The sequence below is a fragment of the Musa acuminata genome, chromosome BXJ3-4 (genome assembly GCF_036884655.1).
Source record: "Musa acuminata AAA Group cultivar baxijiao chromosome BXJ3-4, Cavendish_Baxijiao_AAA, whole genome shotgun sequence".
NCBI classification, from domain to species: domain Eukaryota; kingdom Viridiplantae; phylum Streptophyta; class Magnoliopsida; order Zingiberales; family Musaceae; genus Musa; species Musa acuminata.
In genome coordinates this window covers 13,326,440-13,346,977 of record NC_088352.1, presented here as the reverse complement: position 1 = coordinate 13,346,977, position 20,538 = coordinate 13,326,440, and the positions used below count along the sequence as shown (strand labels likewise).

At 51.2% G+C, this 20,538-nt stretch overlaps 1 protein-coding gene and 1 long non-coding RNA gene across 2 annotated transcripts; both read left to right on the top strand.

Moving 5' to 3' along the window:
* Window positions 1-683: 683 nt before the first annotated feature.
* On the top strand, window positions 684-1,954 carry LOC135635951 (uncharacterized). Its single transcript, XR_010495769.1, has 4 exons — window positions 684-977; window positions 1,177-1,272; window positions 1,372-1,507; window positions 1,615-1,954. It is a non-coding gene; the product is annotated as an uncharacterized LOC135635951 (long non-coding RNA).
* A 25-nt stretch (window positions 1,955-1,979) lies between these two features.
* Window positions 1,980-20,273, top strand: LOC135635950 (uncharacterized). The gene is made up of 5 exons (XM_065147433.1): window positions 1,980-2,129; window positions 2,390-2,703; window positions 3,270-3,567; window positions 19,078-19,155; window positions 19,274-20,273. The coding sequence occupies exons 2-5, from the start codon at window positions 2,393-2,395 to the stop codon at window positions 19,322-19,324; spliced, it is 738 nt and encodes a 245-aa protein (XP_065003505.1). The 5' UTR covers window positions 1,980-2,129; window positions 2,390-2,392; the 3' UTR covers window positions 19,325-20,273.
* Window positions 20,274-20,538: the final 265 nt, after the last annotated feature.

Below are 20,538 nucleotides of genomic sequence, written 5' to 3'. Positions count from 1 at the left end.
TGAAGGTGTACGCGATTATCGATCCGTACCCTAAAATCGAAAATATTTTATTTTCTAGAAAGTATAAAAAACTAATCATAAATCCTACTCTAATAATCGACAATAAATCAAAAGGAAAACACAAGAAAATATAGATCACAGAAATAAAGAATCTGAAATGAAGCTCCTAGTGTTAGCATCGAACTAAAAACTCCCTAAAAACTGACTGATCCGGATAGAACTGATGCAGAAGAGAACGAGACCAATCATAAGAATAACAGAAAAGAGAGAGAGCGAGAAAGAATCATCGATAAAAAATTAAGCGTCGTAAGTTGCGATTACACCGGACTAAGGGACTCGAGAGCGAGAGAGGAAGAAATCAACGAAGCCGACTTCTAATTATTCTTTTTAAATTTCGAAAAGGAAGTGGAAATAGGACGGAAGCCGCCAGAAAGCACGCATCCACTGCCATTCATCCGAGGTGGCTTTCCTGTCCGCCAATCTATACCGTTCAATGATAAACGAAGGGCGTATGACGCGGCATGGGTCCCAGCGAACCGCGGTCAAGTTTCCCTCAAACCTCAAAATAACATGACGTTTTAACGGCATTCGATAACGGCGACAAATTCTAACGCCTAACGCCACTCGCACTGCATAGAACGGGTGGCCAACAGCGAAACGGAACATCATATGGCGAGGACCTCCTCGTTGAACGGAGGACGTGACCAAGAGAGCTGCTCTGGCCGCCATTCATCGCAGAATCAAGGAACGGGAGCGGCTCGCAGTGAATGCGATGATCCCGTTTTGGTGAACGGGAAACGGAGGCCGAAAGAGTGTACAAAGGCCATTGATGAAAGTGGACCTACAGGGAGAGAGGCATTTCGTTGATCAAGACTCGCAGGTCGATCGCACTCTCTTTGTTCTTCTCGAATAGTAGAAGACGACGATCCGAGAAGGAAAGATTCTGGATACAGAGAATTCTGTTGCTATTCTTCCAAGTATAGAGTTTTCTTCTTTTTCTTTTGGTTGCAGTGAATTCTCCTGTTAAATCTCATTGCATCCCGTTACGATTAGAGTTTGATCCAAGGATTTAAAAGGCTTTTGAGCGATTGGGTGGTTTGCATTTCGTCAATGATTGGATTTGTTTGAAACTGCCGGATGAATTCTTCTGATTCATTATTTGTTGTTGACTTCAAGATTTGCGGGGGACAATTGAGGAGCTTTCAGGACTTGATCTGTCGGACTGTTTGATATTGGAGTTCAGCAACGAAGTTGTTCTCGCCCTTCTTGAAGGTGAGTTCCGTTGTACTGATTCAGACTTTTCTCTTTATTACTATTTTGTTCGTTGTAATCTACCAAGGAAAAATTTGATCTCTTCAACGGTTTAAACAGATGCATTTTCCTCCTAGTATCGATCCGTGAATTCCTTTGTTGAATCGTACACGAAGAAGCGGCGATCTCTGGATTACTTACGCGAAATCTGGTGAAATCCCCACGAAAACAGGCGAAATCAGGACATTACTCAAGGGTCATCATTTTAAACCTTTTGATGCTCTTGCAATAGGCTTGCAAGAAGAATTCTAGGTCTTTCCTTGGCCTTACACTATGTTGTCAATATGTTGTTCATCTCCACAGACCTAAAAATCGAAGAATCCTCAACGAAGGCAACCAAGATCTTGGGTGTCGGAGCTACTCAAATCAGGGACCTCCAGTTCACTACCGCTGTGATCTCCTTTCTATTCCTCTTTGGAAATTGATTTCCTGCCCTTGGAAGACAAAGAAACTACACCTTCTCCGCAGGCAAGGTACAAGATCACATAAAGGTAGAATTTTCTTTTTCGTACTACTACTGGTCAATCATTCGAGGCTATTGAAATCTCCATGCCTTTTTGTTAGATGTTTTCTTCTCCTCACTGTCCTCTCTGATCACAGTGATTCATTAGTCTCTTTGTAGTTCTCCAGCCGCCCTTTCGCTTCTGTAATTTTCTGTATCAAAACAGGGAGCGAGGAGCGATTTTCGCCTATTCATTGCATGTCGAACGAAAGCTCTCGAATTCTTCTCACTTGAGACCTGGGGAAGCATTACGCCAACTCCGGGGCTTCGTGCCCAAATTCTTCTTCTCCGCTTTCTTTTCGTCACGGATCCATCGGTATCTCTCTCGTTTGTCTAATTCTGGCTCTTCTTTCATTATACTTTTCCTTACAAGTTTCCTCCTTTCTCCTCTTCCATCTTTCCCACTGCAGTCGCTCATTCTTTCAAATCCCATTTAGTTATCCAATTCAAAACTCTTGCCTTCTTCATTGCCCCTCTTCTCTTTCTTCTGGTCTCTTCCAGTTCCGTTTTCATGGCAATGAGAACAAAATTGCCTCTCCTGTCGATGATTCATCGCGTACTTGGTTGACACTGCAGGAGATGGAAAGGGAGGCGTCGAGGTATCGCTGTCGCGTGCGACGTAAGGGAGGAGGAGGTGGTGGTGGAGCAGTCGAACCGTCGCCTACGAACGATACCGACAGGAAGGGGGCATTGTCGCCGGAGTTGCTGTTGCAGTGGGGGAACCGGAAGCGACTACGGTGCGTCAAGTTCCAGCGCAGGGACGATGACGCCGCAACCGGTCTCCACTCCACCACCGCTGACATTGCCACTGCCCCCGCCGCCGCTGCGGCCGCTCGCGTCGACCGCGCCCTCCGGGGAGCCACCTCCGCCGCATACAAGCGGGTCCTCAGGTACGGCTCTTCCCAGCCCCTTTTTTAGCATGTGTTGTGTTCTCCCCATGGGTAGCTAATTACCATCTGCCACTGTGTCCGGGTATAGGGAACCGGTGAGGTCACTGGGGCACGTCTTCCATTTCTGTTTTTTTTTTTTAATCCCAAAATCCAACCGCGAATGCGGGAGACGAGGGAGAGGTCGATCACCTGCCGTCGGTGTCAGAGCAGGTGAGTGGAGAGAGAAGCATACTCGTTTCATCTCAGTCCACGTCATCCGTTTCGCACATTCCCAAGATTGGTTACTTGGGGAGGGGGACGAGCACGTGAGTGGGAAGACCGGGTCTTACGTGTTTTTTCTGGGTCCATTTTCTCCGTAATTTGGTTTTTTTTTTCAGCTTTTTAAATACTTTATTTAATTATGCAAGCCTAAATAATAAATGATTGCTTAAAATTATCTCCTTTTAGTATACCATTGTATATAAATTTGTAGGTCTTGCGTTAACATTACTTTTTAAATTTGTTTCGTTGAGATAAAAGATGCCACGATCCGCTAAGCATGTTTCTTTGTTTGTTTATTCTTGCAGGAACAATTCAGAAGCGACGGGAGTTGCTACAAGAGCTAAACGTGGGGTGAGGGACAGGGTCGGCGGGGGGTCGGCTTACACTGAGGGGACGCATGAGAATAAAAGCGGTGGCGGCGGCGGAGGTGGAAGAAGAGGAGGATCGCCGTCGTCTGGGAGCGACGGGGCTGCAACAATATGGTCCAAGTTTTCTCTGGCATTGACGAACAAGGAGAAAGAAGAGGACTTCTTGGCATTTAAGGGGTCCAAACTTCCCCCGCGCCCCAAGAAGCGAGCTAAGCTCCTCCAGCGGACAATCAACGTGAGCTCGCTAGCTCCTCTTCTTCGTCTTCTGTCCATTATACTTATTATTTTGAGCGTTCAATGATTCGGTGATTGTTTTTTTCGGATAAATCATTTATAACTTTGTTAAGAGCATTGCTTCTCTTGGAGAAAGGAAATGGGGCCACTTTGTGACCCATGTGTGCTTCACTGCTTGTTCTAAATAGTAGCACTAAGGCAGGATGGTATTTGCGTTTTTGTTTTTTTTCTTTTGTGGTGTTTGTTGACCGTGAAACAGTGGGTGATCGGGTGGAAATTCGGTGGTGGTGGTGGTTTGTCTTCATTTCGTCGGACCAGAATTTTCCATGAATCTATTTATACTTTGTTTTAACGATTGGGTACATGAGGTCATCTCTTTGTTTTGTGTGGTTGTCGTCGATATGATTAGAAGAAAGCGGTTGTATTGTATTCCGCAGAAAAGATGTCGTGGGTGGATGGTTCTTTGTTTTGTAACAAAGCACGAAGCGCTAGACTTGGTGCTTTACACAATTGAAATATGGACTGTGTGTTCTATGAAGGTTGTGATGCTTGGGTCAGACGATTTTGCCAAATAGCCGCTTCCATCCTCTAGATTAACAGGGACCAACTGTTTAGGCTTTGCGTCAAAGATAAGATTTTGCTACTGCGGTAGAAGACCTGTGTGCTGCCTGGAATGATTAGGATTTATGAACATGTTAGAGTCACAAGCCCTGGGCTCACAAAAGGCAGCTGCCCATTTAATAGTCGATTTGTAATTTGTCTACTTCTTGTTTATTTCCTGGTTAGATTGCAAGTACACTTAGTTTGCCTCTCTGCAAAGAAAGATCTTCTTTTCCAACAGCATGTAAGATTGTCTTTCTTTTCGTCTTAGTAAATAAGGTGGCATATCTTGATTATATCCAGACCTCATATTGTTGAGGGCAATATTTGGCGTTTAGGAATACCAGACCCGTACTAGTCCCTGTAGGATTTGTACATGGTGTATCAACGTACGGTATGTTGGTATGTATCGTGGAACTTTTTATAATATCGAAGTATACATGGTAATGGAAGGCATGTGCTGCAGTCCATGCCGCTGACCCAAGAGATCACATATTTGGATGGGTAACATGTAGAACCATGGTTGAGAAACTTTTAAACTGTACCATCATTTTTTAGGTGTGTAACTTAGTTTCGTGCAATATTCCTAGCTGTTCATGGTTTCATATTTCAGTTTTCTGAAGATATATACATGTATGTTATATACAAATCTACATGACGTGTTGTGTCCTACATCAATGGAAAGCATCACATATTTGCTAAAGGATATCTGAATTCTTTTACAAGTTATAGTTTTGGTCGATGGCCTTTTTCTCTTTTGGCCTTGACTTGCATAGAAGATTAGGTCATTTAGATTTTGTTAATTGTGATAAGTAATTTATCTGTCTATGCATTTACCTTGCCCTTGGAAAAGTTGCAATTTTCAAGATAACAATACTCATTATATATCTTGCTGAATGAATATCCAAAATGAAGTAAATCATGGACTAGCATTCTCTACGCTATGCATAGAATATTGCACATATGGTTGTCAGTCATAAATCTTGTTCTCACATTTTTCTCCTTTATTTCAAAATTTAATAAGATACCATTTAACAAAATTTTTCATTCTTTGCTTGTAATTTTTATCAGAGCTGTTAATGTAAACACCTTTTTCTTAGCCGTGACCCGGGGGGTCGTCTCGGCTCGTTCGGGGGTCCGAATGGCGGGAATCTCCCTGGGGCGTTGCTCGTCTCTACTAAGATGGTCGGGTGCGGCCTCGGACTCGGGGCGATGCTGCGACTTCTTCCGGGCGGGGACTTCTCACCGGCGCATCCGGACGGGGGGCCTTGGCTGGGTACTTGCACAAAGGTCGGGTCGGGGTGCTCGGCCCGACCCCTCCGACGATCAGGTTAGAGAATGATGTGGGGGCGGTTTTTTAGAGGAGGAAGAGTCCCCTTCCTCCCTTTGGCTAGGGGACGTTTATAGGGGGGGGCTCGGCATTACCGGGCGCGCCATCCCGTCGGTCAGGGCCGTACCTCTGATGGCGTCCGACATCGCCGAGGATGTTGCGTGGGGGACCGGGGGATTGCAGGGTATGGGCGAGCTTCAACCGTTACCTGCTTCGGTCTCGTCCGACTGTGCTGGGTCAACCGAGGGGGCTGTGGGCTCAGTGAGGCTGACGTCCGGACGCAGACCGTCACCCTCATTGCTCCCCCTAGGGCGCCGCGCCTGTCCACGTGCGGGGGACGTTGCCGGGAGTGGGGTCTGCCATTTTTTGTCATATCATATTCCCCCCCCCAAAGGAAGCCATGGCTCGGCATCGGATGGAGGGGATTCGAGGCGTGGCTTTGATCGGTAAGCGGTGGTTCTCTTCGCGGTTCATGATTGAGACATATGTCCGGGGCGAAAAAGCCGCGCTGCGGAGGCGCTTTGGGTGGCATGAGGCCGGGGAGCACGTCTCGGGCGGGCCGGCCGGACCGAGGAGGTGGTCTCGGGGACGTGCGGCCGAGGAGCACGTCTCGGGCGGGCTGGCCGCGCCGAGGAGGTGGTCTCGGGGACATGCGGCCGAGGAGCACGTCTCGGGCGGGCTGGTCGCGCCGAGGAGGTGGTCTCGGGGACATGCGGCCGAGGAGCACGTCTCGGGCGAGCTGGCCGCGCCGAGGAGGTGGTCTCGGGAACATGCGGCCGAGGAGCACGTCTCGGGCGGGCTGGCCGCGCCGAGGAGGTGGTCTCGGGGACATGCGGCCGAGGAGCACGTCTCGGGCGGGCTGGCCGCGCCGAGGAGGTGGTCTCGGGAGGCGTAAAGCCGAGAAGCCGAGGAGCACGACGCAGGCGGGCAGGCCGCGCAGGCGTGGTCTCGGGTGGCGTAAAGCCGAAGGGCCGAGGGGCACGTCTCGGGCGGGCTGGCCGCGCCGAGGAGGTGGTCTCGGGAGGCGTAAAGCCGAGAAGCCGAGGAGCACGATGCAGGCGGGCAGGCCGCGCAGGCGTGGTCTCGGGTGGCGTAAAGCCGAAGGGCCGAGGGGCACGTCTTGGGCGGGCTGGCCGCGCCGAGGAGGTGGTCCCGGGAACATGCGGCTGAGGAGTCCGTTGGCCTTCCCCTGTAGTGACCTTAGGTCCGCATTCATGATAGGGTGTTCGTTGGCTTTCCCTGATGCGACGAGTGAGGGGGCGGATGAGCTGTCGGCCGCTATGGGGAGACGAAGGGACATCTCTCTTGGCGGGATTTTTCCTATATAAATGGCGCACTCAGCCCGTTTCATAAATCTTGCTGCTGAGCCTTGGACCTCGTCGTCCTTTCTGTCATCGCACCTTCTCCTCTCCTGTGCCGTCATTCCCCAGTCGCTCCCTCGTCGTCTCTCTTGTTCGTTTCAAAGCCGGTAAGGATGTCCCTCTTGCCCGCCTCTTCACCTTTGTCCCTCGATAGAGTCCGGGAGAGCATGCCTCCACCCTCCCCAGACGAGGAGGCGGCGCGAGCCCTTGAGGCTCTAATGTGGCCGCACGACCTTGACTCGGTGGTGAGTGGGTCGTCGCTGGTGAAGCTCCGGGAGCGTTATCACATCTCGGAGGAGTTTGTCCTGGTTGCACCTGATCCGGGGCAGCGGTCATACGACCCGATCCCCCGAGGTTTCGCGCTGACTCAAGATGCCCTAGAGGCTGGGTTGCGCCTCCCCCTTCACCCTATCATTGTCTCCTGTCTTTCTTTGTGGCGGATTTCACCTTCCCAGGTGGCGCCTAACTCATGGCGTTACCTAGTAGCGTTCTTAGGGGAATGTTATTATGCTAACATCGCCCCTACCCGAAACCTCTTTCTCTCTTGTTTCCGCCTTCTCAAGGGGTCGGGGGGCTATTTCGTGTCAGCCCGGGTTGGCTTTCGCGTCGGGGGAGCCCCTTCGAACAACAAAGGGTGGAAGGGGCGGTTTTTCTATGTTAGCTGGTCGAAGGATTGGGGCTTCGGAGTTCGGTGGGCAGTGAGGGTGATAGATAACACAGTCCCGGATTTGAACGACGAGGAGCGTCGGGACCTGAAGAGGCTTCGGGCAAACCTTCCCGGTTCTCAGGCCATCCGAGCTATGACCGAGGAGTGGCTGACCGAGGCGGGTCTTAGCCCGGCTTTCGGGGGTATGTTTATAGCGGGTGTTCCCCGTGTCTTGTTTGTTTCCACAGTTTGTGATGGTTTGCTTGTTTCCTTTGTAGGAATGAAGCTTGTGTCACTCCGCGGTGGTCGCTCATCGTCGGCTCCTTCCCCACGCCCGTCCGCTGCTTCCTCTCCGCGCCCCTCAGCCGACCCGTTACCCGGCTCGACGGGTGCTCCGTTAGAGATTCCGGAGGGGCGCCCGTCAAAGAAGGCGAAGACGGCTGGTCCCGGGAAAGCCAAGGCGGGGGCCACCCCTTCGACAACTGTGGGCGCAAAGCGGACCGTTCAGGACGAAGGGCCTTCCCGAGTTGGTGGGCCTAGCCAAGGGGCGGCCGGGAAGAGGTCGAGCCTGCCTACGGTGGATGACCTGTGCGGGCTACGTACGGGGGCCGACGAGCCCCTATGGTCGTTGGTGATGGGCGAGCTTCCACCGGGGGAGGCTTCCGACCCGCTAGTCGCCCGCTGGAAGGGGCTATCTCGAGGGGACAAGGTGTGGGCCGGGGGAGATCCCTCGATTGCTTTTCTTCGGGGCGTGCTCCACCCCGACTTGGCTCGGGACCTATACACCCTGCCCTCGGAGGCCATGCTCAACAAGGCGGGGAGGTTTCTGACACTGGTGAGTGTTTTGCTAACTTCGGGCGTCCCTGTGACTGCGCGCTGACCCTCCTCTTTCTGTGGCAGGGCCTCCACTACTCGACGGCGCTGATGGACCGAGTGCGTGACGCTGGCCAGGTAATCTGGACCCTCAACGAGCGCAACTTCGAGTTGTGCCGCCAGCTAGAGGAAGTTCGGGTCGGGTCGGGCCCAGAGGCGGTAGCGGCCGCGGAAAAGCGCGCGACTGAATCTGAGGAGGAGGTGGCGCGTCTGAAGGCAGAGCTCGAGCAGTCGGGCAATTCGGTCAAGGAACTTCAAGAGTTTCTTCGTTTGGATCGGGTCGAGCTTCGCCTATTGAAGTCGGAGGCGCTTGGCCTTACTAAGAGGGCGGAGAAGGCCGAGGCTGAAGCCCGCGCTGCTTCCGATGCGCTAGCCGAGGAGGTTCGTCTTCGCCCGTCAAAGGATAAAGAGGCGGTCGAAGCTTATAAGAAGTCCGAGAACTTCGAGCTCGGACTGACCCGAATGGGGCGAGTATCCTACGAGTATGGATATAGAATCGCCCTAGGTCGCTTTAGCTCATGCCCTCCTGGCTCCGAGGTGGAAAGGGACCCGTTCGCCTCTCATTCCGTGGACCTGGAGGTGGATATGCCGGAGGACGTGCCATTCGACGATCGCCCAAAGACTCCAGGAGAGTGATGAGTTTGGTTTTTGTATGTCGGAGTCGGGGTCGAGGGTGTGAGGGGTCTGTCTTTTCCTCACTGTTATGCTTATGTACCCCCTTTAAAATAAAATGATCTTTTCTTCCGATTTCTGTGTTTGCGTAGTGTCTACATCTTCAGGTGAAGTATTTCCTAAGGTTCTGTATGTTCCAAGTCCTGGGTACGGGGTCGCCATCCATTGTTGCGAGTCGGAACGTCCCTGGTCGGGACACTCCGATGACTCGATAGGGTCCTTCCCACTTCGGGGCCAGTTTCCCCCTTACTCGGGTCGGGTGGCTGACCTCGATTTTGCGCAGGACCAGGTCCTCTAGCTTTATCGATCGGGGTCGTACCCTCCGGTTGTAGACCCTCGCTACGGCTCTTTTGTAAGAAAGGGTTTTCCGGTGCGCGTCGGCCCGTCTTTCTTTGAGCAAATCTAGGTTGGATCGGAGCCCTTCACCCGAGGCCTCTTCGCCGTAGCCTGCTGTCCGCGGAGTCGGGACAGCTACTTCGGATGGTAATACGGCCTCGGTCCCGAACGTGAGGCTGTAGGGAGACTCCCCCGTTGGGGTCTTAGGGGTAGTGCGCAGCGCCCATAGGACGCTCGGGAGCTCGTCGATCCAGGCCGATCGGGTAGCGGACACTCTTCTCTTGAGACCGTCGATGATGGACCGGTTGGTTACTTCAGCTAGTCCGTTCGCTTGGGGGTAAGCCACCGAGCTGAACCTCAGCTGAATCTTGTGCTTGGCGCAAAACTCTTGGAACCTCCTGCCGGCGAACTAAGGTCCATTGTCGGTGACGATGGACTGGGGCAGGCCAAACCGAGTTACGAGGTTTCTCCACACGAACTTCTCCACTTGTGACTCCGTGATGGTTGCTAGGGGCTCGGTTTCGACCCACCTGGTAAAGTAGTCCACTCCTACGATGATGTACTTCCGCTGCCCGGAAGCGGGTGGGAGAGGTCCAAGTATGTCCAGTCCCCACTGCGCGAATGGCCAAGCACAGTCGACGAGGGTGAATAGGACCGCCGGCCGTCGGGCGGTGCGGGCGTGCTCCTAGCATGAGCTGCATCGCCGAACGAAAGCTTTCGTGTCCTGGCGCATGGTCGGCCAGTAGTATCCCTGTCGGAGTATCTTGTGCGCCAGGGCTCGTTCGCCTATGTGTCCCCCGCAGGCCCCTTCATGCATGTCGGACAGAACTGTCCGGGCTTCGTTCGGCTCTAGGCAGCGTAACAAGGGGCGTGAGAAAGACCGCTTGTACAGCCGTCCTCCTTCTTCAGAGTACCACGCCTGCGTCCGACGCAAGCGTCGAGCTGTGGTTTCATTGTCGGGTAGGGTTCCGTCCCGCTTGAAGCGTAGCATCTCCTGTACCCAAGTGGTCGGCGCGCCGCCCGTGACTGTGGCAACGATCTCTATGGCTCGGTGAGGGAGCTCTTCGGTCTCGGGTCGAGCCCAGGGGGCCGAGCCGGACGCTAGTTTTGCCAGAGTGTCGGCTCGCTGGTTCTCGCTCCTGGGAACATTCGACAATTCAAAATGGGCGAACTTGGTGGCAAGGCTTTTTACCTGTGCCAGATATTTCGCCATGGTCGGGTCCCGGGCTTCGTATCCGCCGTCGAGCTGCCTAGCCACCAGCTGTGAGTCGGTGATGACGCGTATGTCGGTCACCCGCATTTCCAGTGCCAATTGGAGCCCCGCTAGGAGAGCTTCGTATTCTGCTTCGTTGTTGGTGGCCCTGAACCCGAAGCGGAAGGAGCGCTCAATTGAGCGGCCGTCAGGTGTCACCAGCACCAGCCCTGCGCCGGCGCCCTTTGCGTTGGTCGACCCATCAACGTGGAGAGTCCACGTGTCACGCGGTGGCTCGAGTTCTTCGCCTGTGCTCGGGGTCAGCTCCGCGATAAAGTCTGCCACGGACTGGGCTTTAATGGCGGTCCGAGGTATGTACTGTATGTCGTGCTCGCCGAGCTCCACTGCCCATTTGAGGAGACGCCCTGCAACGTCGAATTTAGACAAAACAAGCCGAAGCGGCCGGTCAGTTATTACCTCTATCGGGTGGGCCTGGAAATAAAGGCGGAGCTTTCGTGCTGACAGGACGAGCGCCAGCGGCAGCTTTTCGATTGGCGGGTAGCATCCCTCTGGCCCGCTCAGAATGTGGCTGACATAGTAGACCGGCAGTTGGTCGTCGGAGTTTTCCTTGACCAGAACCGAACTGACCGCATGCTGGGAGGCGGCGAGGTAGAGACTCAATTTCTCCCCCGGGGAGACTGAAGCAAGTCGGGGGAGGTTGGCCAGGTGTTGCTTCATCTGCTCGAAGGCCCTCTCACATTCCGTCGTCCATCGGAAGTTCTTCGGATCCTTCAGGGCCTTGAAGAAGGGGAGGCAGCGATCTCCCGATCGGGAAAGGAAACGTGATAGGGAGACTAGCCTCCCGTTAAGGCGCTGCAGGTCTCTGATCGTCCGAGGGGGCTGCATGTCAATGATAGCCTGGACTTTTTCCGGGTTGGCGTCAATCCCTCTCTCGTGTATGATGAATCCGAGGAATTTCCCCGAGGTTACGCCAAAGGCGCACTTGGCAAGGTTGAGGCGCAGGCTGAACCTTCGCAGGGTGTCGAATGTTTCAGCCAGGTCGGAAGAATGAGCTTCCGCTGTTCGACTCTTCACGATCATGTCGTCGACATATATCTCCATGTTTCGTCCAATCTGGCGGGCAAACATCCTGTTCAACGTCCTCTGGTAGGTGGCCCCATCATTTTTTAACCCGAACGGCATGACTTTGTAAAAATATGCCCCTTGTTCGGTGAGGAAGGCTGTGTGTTCTTGGTCTTCGGGTGCCATCCTGATTTGGTTGTGTTGAATCTCGGATTTTGATGATGAAGTCAATTGTCATTTGTTATCTAATCTATGTGTTGAGATAAGTGTGCAGGATTAACTACGATGAGAGTAAGACAAGCAGCAGGAGTTGCGCCGGAGTCAAGATCATGATCACGTTGGGAGTTCGAGAGTTCGACGGAAGTTCGGACGGTCGTCGGAGGTTCAGAGAGAACAGATCCGAGAAGTCCAGAAGCTTGCCAAGCGAAGCTCGTCGGAACTCGCCAAGTGGATCGTCGCAAAGTCCAGGAGCATGCCGGATGTCCGCAGAAGGATCACCGAGGGTTATCGGTTGATCGACGGAAGTTGGCCGGAAACTCGCCGGAAGAAGCGATTGACGCATCGGAGCAAGCTGCAGAAGTTGTCTTAGAGATAATCGTAGTTAGCACGATGATTAAGCATGAAAATGGGAGGTGATCCCATTAGCTTAATCTTGGGGCAATTGGGCCCCTGAAAAGATTCAAAGTGGGTCGAATGGAGTGAACCATTCGGACCCTGATTGCACCAGGAGGTGCAACCGCCCCAGCCAGGAGGTGCAACCGCCTGGGCTGTGGGGTTGAGAGGTGCAACCGCCCCAGCCAGGAGGTGCAACCGCCTGGGCTGTGGGGCTGGGAGGTGCAACCGCCCCAGCCAAGAGGTTGCACCGCCAGAGCTCAAGTTCCGAGCTCTGCCAGGCGATGCAACCACCAAGCTCAGTCTTCGAGCTTTGGCAGAGAAGTGCATCAGCCTGAGCTCAGTCTCGAGCTTTGCCAGGTGATGCATTCACCAAGCTCAGTCTTCGAGCTCTGGCAGAATGGTGCATCAGCTTGAGCTCAGTTTGGAGCTCTGCCAAGTGATGCAACCACCGAGCTCAGATTTCGAGCTCTGCCAGGTGATGCAACCACCAAGCTCAGTCTTCGAGCTCTGCCAGGTGATGCAACCATCGAGCTCAGTCTTCGAGCTCTGGCAGAGAGAAGCAATCGGCAGAGCTCAGTCTTCGAGCTCTGCCAGGCGGTGCCACCTCTCCAGTCGAGAGGTGCAACCGCCTGATCCCAGAAATTCTGGGATTTGATCGATTTGATCGTTTTGAGCTCGAATTTTGAATTGGGTTGGGGCCTATAAATACCCCACCCATTCAGCACTGAAAAGATACAGACCCATACCGAAATTGTGATCTTTTCTGTGATTCTAAAGAGCTCAAAAGTGTTTAAGTCTCCTCCTTCTGTTCTTCAAGTTTTCAATTGTAAAGTGAGGAGAGAAAGGTCTGTAAAGGTTGTCTCCTAAGCCTGTCAAAAGGAGAGAAACTGTAAGAGGGAAGTTTGGCCTTCGCCCATTGAAGGAAGGCACCTAGTTGACGTCGGCAACCTCATCGGTGGAGGAAGCCAAAAGTGGAGTAGGTCAAGGCTGACCGAACCACTCTAAATCTCTGGTTTGCGTTTATTTTCGAGCACTTTATCATTACTGCAAACCTCCCTCATCACTACTGCTCTCTGCGCTTTCACGAACAAGTTCTAAGTGCTGTTCTTCCAAATCTGCATTCAGACGTAAACTCGTATTTTCATACATTACAGTTTACGTTTACGTTTGATTCTGCAGAACTGTTTTCCGTGTTTTTACGAACGAGCTTCCTTGCAGTTTACGCTTACATTTTAATCCTATTAATAACTGCAATCTGTCCTCTACGATTTTACGAACGAGTTTCAACATTTAGACGTAAAACTGCATTCAGACGTAAATCGGCTTTCTTCGCTCAATCATCAGATTTCAGTTCACGTTTACGTCTTGGTTTGAACTGCATACTGCCTTCTGCGAGTATACAAACGAGTTTCAAAGTTTAGACGTAAATCTGCGTCTAACTGCGTTTAGACGTAAATCTGCGTTTAGACGTAAAACTGCGTTTAGACGTAAAACTGCGTTTAGACGTAAATCTGCGTTTAGACGTAAAACTACGTTTAGACGTAAAACTGCGTTAAGACGTAAATCTGCGTTTAAGACATAAATCTGCATTTAGACGTAAATCTGAGTTTAGACGCAAAACTGCGCTTAGACGCAAAACTGCGCTTAGACGCAATCTGCGCTTAGACGCAAAACTGCGCTTAGACGCAATCTGCGCTTAGACGCAAACTGCACTTAGATACAAACTGAGAATTTGCTTTTGCATCATAATAGTTTTTGAACGAACGCAGCTTTTGGTTTTTAATTTATTATAAGATTTCCGCTGCACTAATTCACCCCCCCCCCTCTTAGTGCTCTCGATCCTAACAGGTTGTACCTGGAGAAGGCATCCATAAACGAGAGACGGGCGTGGCCGGCCGTGGCGTCGACTAGCTGGTCGATCTTCGGTAGGGGGTAGCAATCTTTTGGGCAAGCATTGTTGAGACTGGTGTAGTCAATGCACATCCGCCAGCTTCCATTAGGCTTTTTGACGAGGACTACATTGGAGAGCCATTGTGGGTACCTGGCCTCCTCTATGAAACCGGTCGCCAGAAGTCGGTTTACCTCTTCTCGGATGGCCAGTTGCCGATCTGGGGCCTGCCGCCTGGGCCTTTGTTTCACCGGACGGGCGTCGAACGAGATGTTTAGGTGGTGCAGCGCGACTTCCGGGTGGACTCCTACTAGGTCAGATGGCGTCCAAGCGAAGATGTCGGCGTTGGCTTGCAGAAGGTTGACGAGCTGCCGTTGCTCCTGTTCGGGCAGTCCCGACCCGATTTTGACTGTTTGGTCGGGGCTGCCTTTGATCAACGGCAAGTCGATGGTGGATTCCTTCGGCTCGGGGCGGGGAGTCAGTTTTTTTCCCTCCCGGGGGTCTTCCAGCGGGGATTGGACCCTCGCTCTCTTGTTTAGCGACACGGCAGTCAAGTAGCAATGCCTGGACTCCCAGGAGTTCCCCGCTACTTCCCCAACCCCATCGTGGGTCGGGAATTTGATGGTTTGGTAGTAAGTTGAGATGATGGCTCGGATCTTGTTGAGGGTTGGCCGTCCGAGGATGGCGTTGTATGCCGTGGGGAGGTCGACCACCAGAAAGGAGGTCATCACTGTTTTTGTCTTCGGGAAAACTCCCAAAGTCAGGGGCAGGGTGATAACCCCTAGTGACGAGATTGAGGCACCGGTGAACCCCGTGAGCGTCGAGCATACCGGCTTCATGTTCTCCTTGACCAGGCCGAGCTTTTGGAAGGCGTCCTAATAAAGTATATCGGCCGAGCTTCCGGTGTCGACCATGATCCTTCTCACTTGCGCGTTGGCGATTCTGGCTGATATCACCAACGCGTCATCATGTTCGGCTAGCCCAGGTTCCCCGGTCGGGAAGGTGACTTCGGGTCCTTTTGCATGTTTGGAAGCTTCGGCTCGGGAGGCCCTGGCGCGTGCCTTTCCGCCCGCCATGGAGTTTCCTCCGGACGCGGGCCCGCCGGTTATGACATCTATGTGCCGCTCGATGGGACCCTCCGGGCGTGGTGAAAGCTCCTTATCTGGCCGGAGGTATGGGCCGAGGTGCCCTCGGCGGATGAGCTCCTCAATTTGCCTTTTTAATTCTCGACACTCCTCGGTGTCGTGACCGGGCTGTCGGTGGAAACGACAGTATTTAGAGCGGTCCGCGAGTTCGCGCGGGCTCCTCATCGGGTGGGGGTCTTTGAGAAGGCCTTTCTCCTTAATGTGGAGAAATATTTCGGTCCGAGAGGAGTTCAGGCCCGGGGGGGGGGACCTAGGTACCGCATCGTTGAGGCCGCTGGCCCTACGCCGGGAGGTAGCGGGCTGTTGTTGCCGGGACTGCTCCGGCTTGACCCTCTTGCGCTCGTCGCGCCTCCCGACCATCCATGCTTCAGCAGTGATGAACTGGTTCGCACGCTGCAACATTTCGGGTACCGAAGTGGGGGGTCGCTCCACCAGAGACCAAAAGAATCGGGTAGGCCGCAGGCCCATCATGAATGCCTGCATCATCAAAGAAGGGTGAGCATCAGGCAGCCCGCGAATTTGTGTGGTGAAGCGGTCCACAAAGTGAGAAAGGGGCTCGTCCTCCCTCTGGTTGAGCCCGAGGAGCATTGCCACCGACGGCTTCGGCTTGGCGTGAGCCAGGAAGTTAAGCTCGAAGTCTTTTGCCAACTGGTCGAAAGAGGCGATGGTCGCGGTCTTCAGATTGCTGTACCACGCTCGGGTTGGGCCTCGCAGGGTTGTTGGGAATGCCCTGCACATCAGGGCGTCGGACGTCCCGTATAGCGCCATCTGGGCGCGGAAAGCAGCTACGTGGTCCGCCGGGTCGGTGGCTCCGTCGTAGGCATCCAATGAAGGGAGCCGAAAATGCGGCGGGATCACTTGCTCTTGAATCTCGGGGGTGAAAGGGGACCCCTGGCGTTGCTCGGCCCCCGGGTCTCCCCTGGTCCGGCGAACCTCACGCTGTACCTCGTCCAGTCGGTGGCCTACGAGGCGCAGCTGGGCCCATAAGCCCTCCGCCGAGTCTGAAAGCGGGGCCACGGACGTCAGGTGCGCCGCTGGATCCTCCGCTCCTCGGCTCCCGGGTCGGGTCGATTGTCCCGAAGGTGAAGCGGGAGACTCGGGAAGCGGTGCGGGGGTCCGAGCGGCGGACCGTTGCCGTGGTGGAGGTAGGGTTGAGTGTGAAGACGTCGGATGAGAGACCAGTGGGATGATGGTCTGCATCACCCCCGTAAGAGCCCGGACCTGGTGTGTGAGGCCGTGGAAGGCTTCGGGTGGCACGGGTGACGGGCCGCCGGGATTGGCGATGGGTGGCGATAGACCCGGGTCGTTGAACAATCGCCAATAGCGCTCCGAGATCGCAGCGGGGCGCTCGTCCCGAACCCCCTCCTGTTGGGGATGTTCTTCCGTTGCGTCGGTCGGGTGCGACCTGACGGCTGGGGGTTCGTCGGAGTGAGCCTGCTGATCGCTTGACATTCGGACCGGCCCTCCTTCTAGCGCCAATATGTTAATGTAAATACCTTTTTCTTAGCCGTGACCCGGGGGGTCGTCTCGGCTCGTTCGGGGGTCCGAATGGCGGGAATCTCCCTGGGGCGTTGCTCGTCTCTACTAAGGTGGTCGGGTGCGGCCTCGGACTCGGGGCGATGCTGCGACTTCTTCCGGGCGGGGACTTCTCGCCGGCGCGTCCGGACGGGGGGGGCCTTGGCTGGGTACCTGCACAAAGGTCGGGTCGGGGTGCTCGGCCCGACCCCTCCGACGATCAGGTTAGAGAATGATGTGGGGGCGGTTTTTTAGAGGAGGAAGAGTCCCCTTCCTCCCTTTGGCTAGGGGACGTTTATAGGGGGGGGCTCGGCATTACCGGGCGCGCCATCCCGTCGGTCAGGGCCGTACCTCTGATGGCGTCCGACATCGCCGAGGATGTTGCGTGGGGGACCGGGGGATCGCAGGGTATGGGCGAGCTTCAACCGTTACCTGCTTCGGTCTCGTCCGACTGTGCTGGGTCAACCGAGGGGGCTGTGGGCTCAGTGAGGCTGACGTCCGGACGCAGACCGTCACCCTCATTGCTCCCCCTAGGGCGCCGCGCCTGTCCACGTGCGGGGGACGTTGCCGGGAGTGGGGTCTGCCATTTTTTGTCATATCAAGAGCCATTTTTGTTTAAGCATTCATCGTGAGGTTTTTAGAGTGTTCTAACTGTACTAGTATCATTATCTTAACTGAAATTGGTAATGAACATTCTGTTATCTTAAAGATTTGTGGATTTCTCCATATTACACAAATACTACATGTGGAAAACACAAAAATGTTGGCCTAGATGTAACTTATAGGAATATAAGAATGTCATTACAAGCTTTGGACATACATCCAATTCTTTAAGCAGAAGATGAGACAACTTTATGTATGAAATGGGCAAGGAATGCTTCATTCTCCCTAAACATAAAGGAATTAGAAAAGAATGGAAAGTGACTTCAGAAATTTTATTCTTTTTTATGATGGTGTGGAAATTCTACAAAATCTACTTTTCATCATCATAGATTCATGTAATTTACGGCTGTCAAGTGTCTAAAGCGGTTGATGTGGAATGTGCATTATATGTTGCAACATGTCACAATGGAGCATCTTGTAAAATGTTGTACCTTGATAAATGTTAGTTTGTGCTTGCTTGTGCCAATCCATTAGGTATTTTGTAGCAGAATAATGGCTGCATTAGTGCATGACTACACAGTGATGGAAAAGTCTTCTTCCAGAGCATGAACCTGCATAGCATGGTACAATAGCGAACCATGCTATGCCATATGGTGCCTACCCATCACCAGATTCTTGAATGTTTGTCTTTAGCATAGTCTAATTTTGTGTATGTTTATTTGGAACTGGATATTTTGATCCTCTAACATTGCTCATAAGTTATTGCATACAAGAAAATAACAAGAAAATAACAAGAAAAATAATTTTGGAGTTTCTCTTTGAAGACTTCCCAAGTGACTTCACTGACAATTTCTGTAGCCAAGCTATTTATTCTGCCATAACAGGATCAGGCACTTATCGCTAAGCATCATTGCAACTCATGAAAACTCAGCTATATATGGAAGAAGATGGGCTTAATATTGTTGAAACTTATATTAATTAACACCGCATATATCTTATATTGGCTTGTTCTTTTTATCATTGACATGTCTATATGTATCTGGGTTCCACTGCTGTGCCAGAATACAGTGGGCCTCGAATGACTCATGGCCTGTATCTTGGCGTAAGATTGTCTCACTCTAGTACAACACTTGTCATTATTTTGTGATAAGATGAGGACCACCAACCTAGCTCTTTTGTCCAAATCTATTATAGTCCTCATAAAGTTCTCAGTCAATTGAAATCTTTTTCCTCAGTTTGTGGATTTTCTGTTTACCATATATGGCCAGTACCAAACAGGGAAGGACAAGCATGAAAAACAACTTTCGTTGATAGTGTTGAGATTTATTGTTCAGAACTTAGAGCTCTTCTTTTAAGGAAATATCAGAGCCTTTTATGAGTTAAACAATGATGTGTTGCTCTATAATTATGAATCTACTTATTTGTATCCGTTGAGAATCAAAATCTTGTACTTTGATTTAATTTACCATGGTATACTCTGAACGCCTCTTATGATTAATCGCATTTAAAGTAAAGCTTCTACCTGCAGTGGCTACCAAACTGATGTAGTCCAAATATACATCATAAGTTGCAGGATGCATGGCTTTATGTTATTTAATTTTTTCTTATTGTTTTCATGATTGTTTAACTTTATTTTGCCCTTTTTTGAAAAGTTGGTGAGCCCAGGTGCATGGCTTTGTGATCTGACATTAGATCGGTATGAAGTCCGGGAGAAGAAAATATCAAAGAAGGTTTGTAGTTTCTTTCCGCATACAATTAGAATTAAAAACTTCAGAATTTATCAGAACAGAAATGATTAAATTGACAACCGCAACACCTTTGGTTTTGTTCTTATCTGTTCTTTTACAGAGACCAAGGGGGTTAAAGGCAATGGGAAACATGGAAAGTGACTCAGAATAGCATAAAAGGAGAATTAAAAAAAAAATTGAAAGAGCAGTCAAAAGATTGAAGTCGTGTGCTAAAGTGGTTATATGCATGGGATGTTCAGAACTTAGAGTACCTTTGTTTTGTTCAGTTTATAGATAAGATGAGGATGGGAAAGAAAGTAGGAGCAACTAGTGAAATTGTCAGAATTTTACCATTATGCAAATAGAAGTGCCAGAAGCAATCTCATGTAGTAACACTAGAAGATGCAGATATCGAGCTTGTAATTATTTCTATTTGTCTTCCCTTGTGGTCTCTTTATGGTTAATGAAACTATTCAGGATGAAGGAATGCCATCTGTCTTGTTGTTAAGTCTGATGTATTTGGTTACAGTCAAGCTAGCTTTAGCTGTGCTGTTCGTTTTTCCTTTTTCCCAGCTTATCATCTACTAATCTGCATCTTTTGGTCAGCTTCTGTTAGCGTGAGATTGAGCAGGGTAAAGTCAGCATAGGATTGGGAGAAAATCAAATACAGGGATTACAACATTTTGGCCCCATCCCAGGTTTAGGCTACTGTTGATGGTGTAGAATTAGATTGTCTGGGATTCAACTGCTAGGTGCACCATTACAAGGTCTGTCTTGGTTGCCAAGTCAAAGATGCTCAGGTTCATGATGTCCATTTGCAAAGGCATAAAGCCACCATTGTACTTTCAATTATATGTGTACCTCTTGTTGTGTTTTGAGGCTGCAGGCCACAGAAGCTTTCGTAGCTGGATTCTGGATCACAGGATGCCAGCTGAGACAGCACGTTGGCCGGGTTGATGAATTCTTAGACACGAACTGCGTACATTCTCCATTTATGCACCTCTGATATTTTGCAGATCACATCTTCATGAGGTGCAGGTTGTGGCACTGCATGGGTACTTCAAAAAAAAAGTAACGTTTCCAGGTACTTCATTAATTGAGGCCATCTAGTTAAGATGTCTCCCTTCTAAATGATGGAACTTTGATGAGATGCCATTTGGATAGCCTGTAGCTTTCGGCACTTCGATTGTGAATTTGAGTAACATAGTTTCTCCTTGAAACGATAATATTTATGTCGCATTTATTTAGAAATAGTTGCCACTTGAGACAATAATATGCTTGCATAATTTTTTTTGTCGTTCTGCATGTAATTAATTGCCCATTATTTTGATCCACAAAATTCACAAGTTGGACTCCGTATTATTTCATTTCATCCGAGTTGGTCAT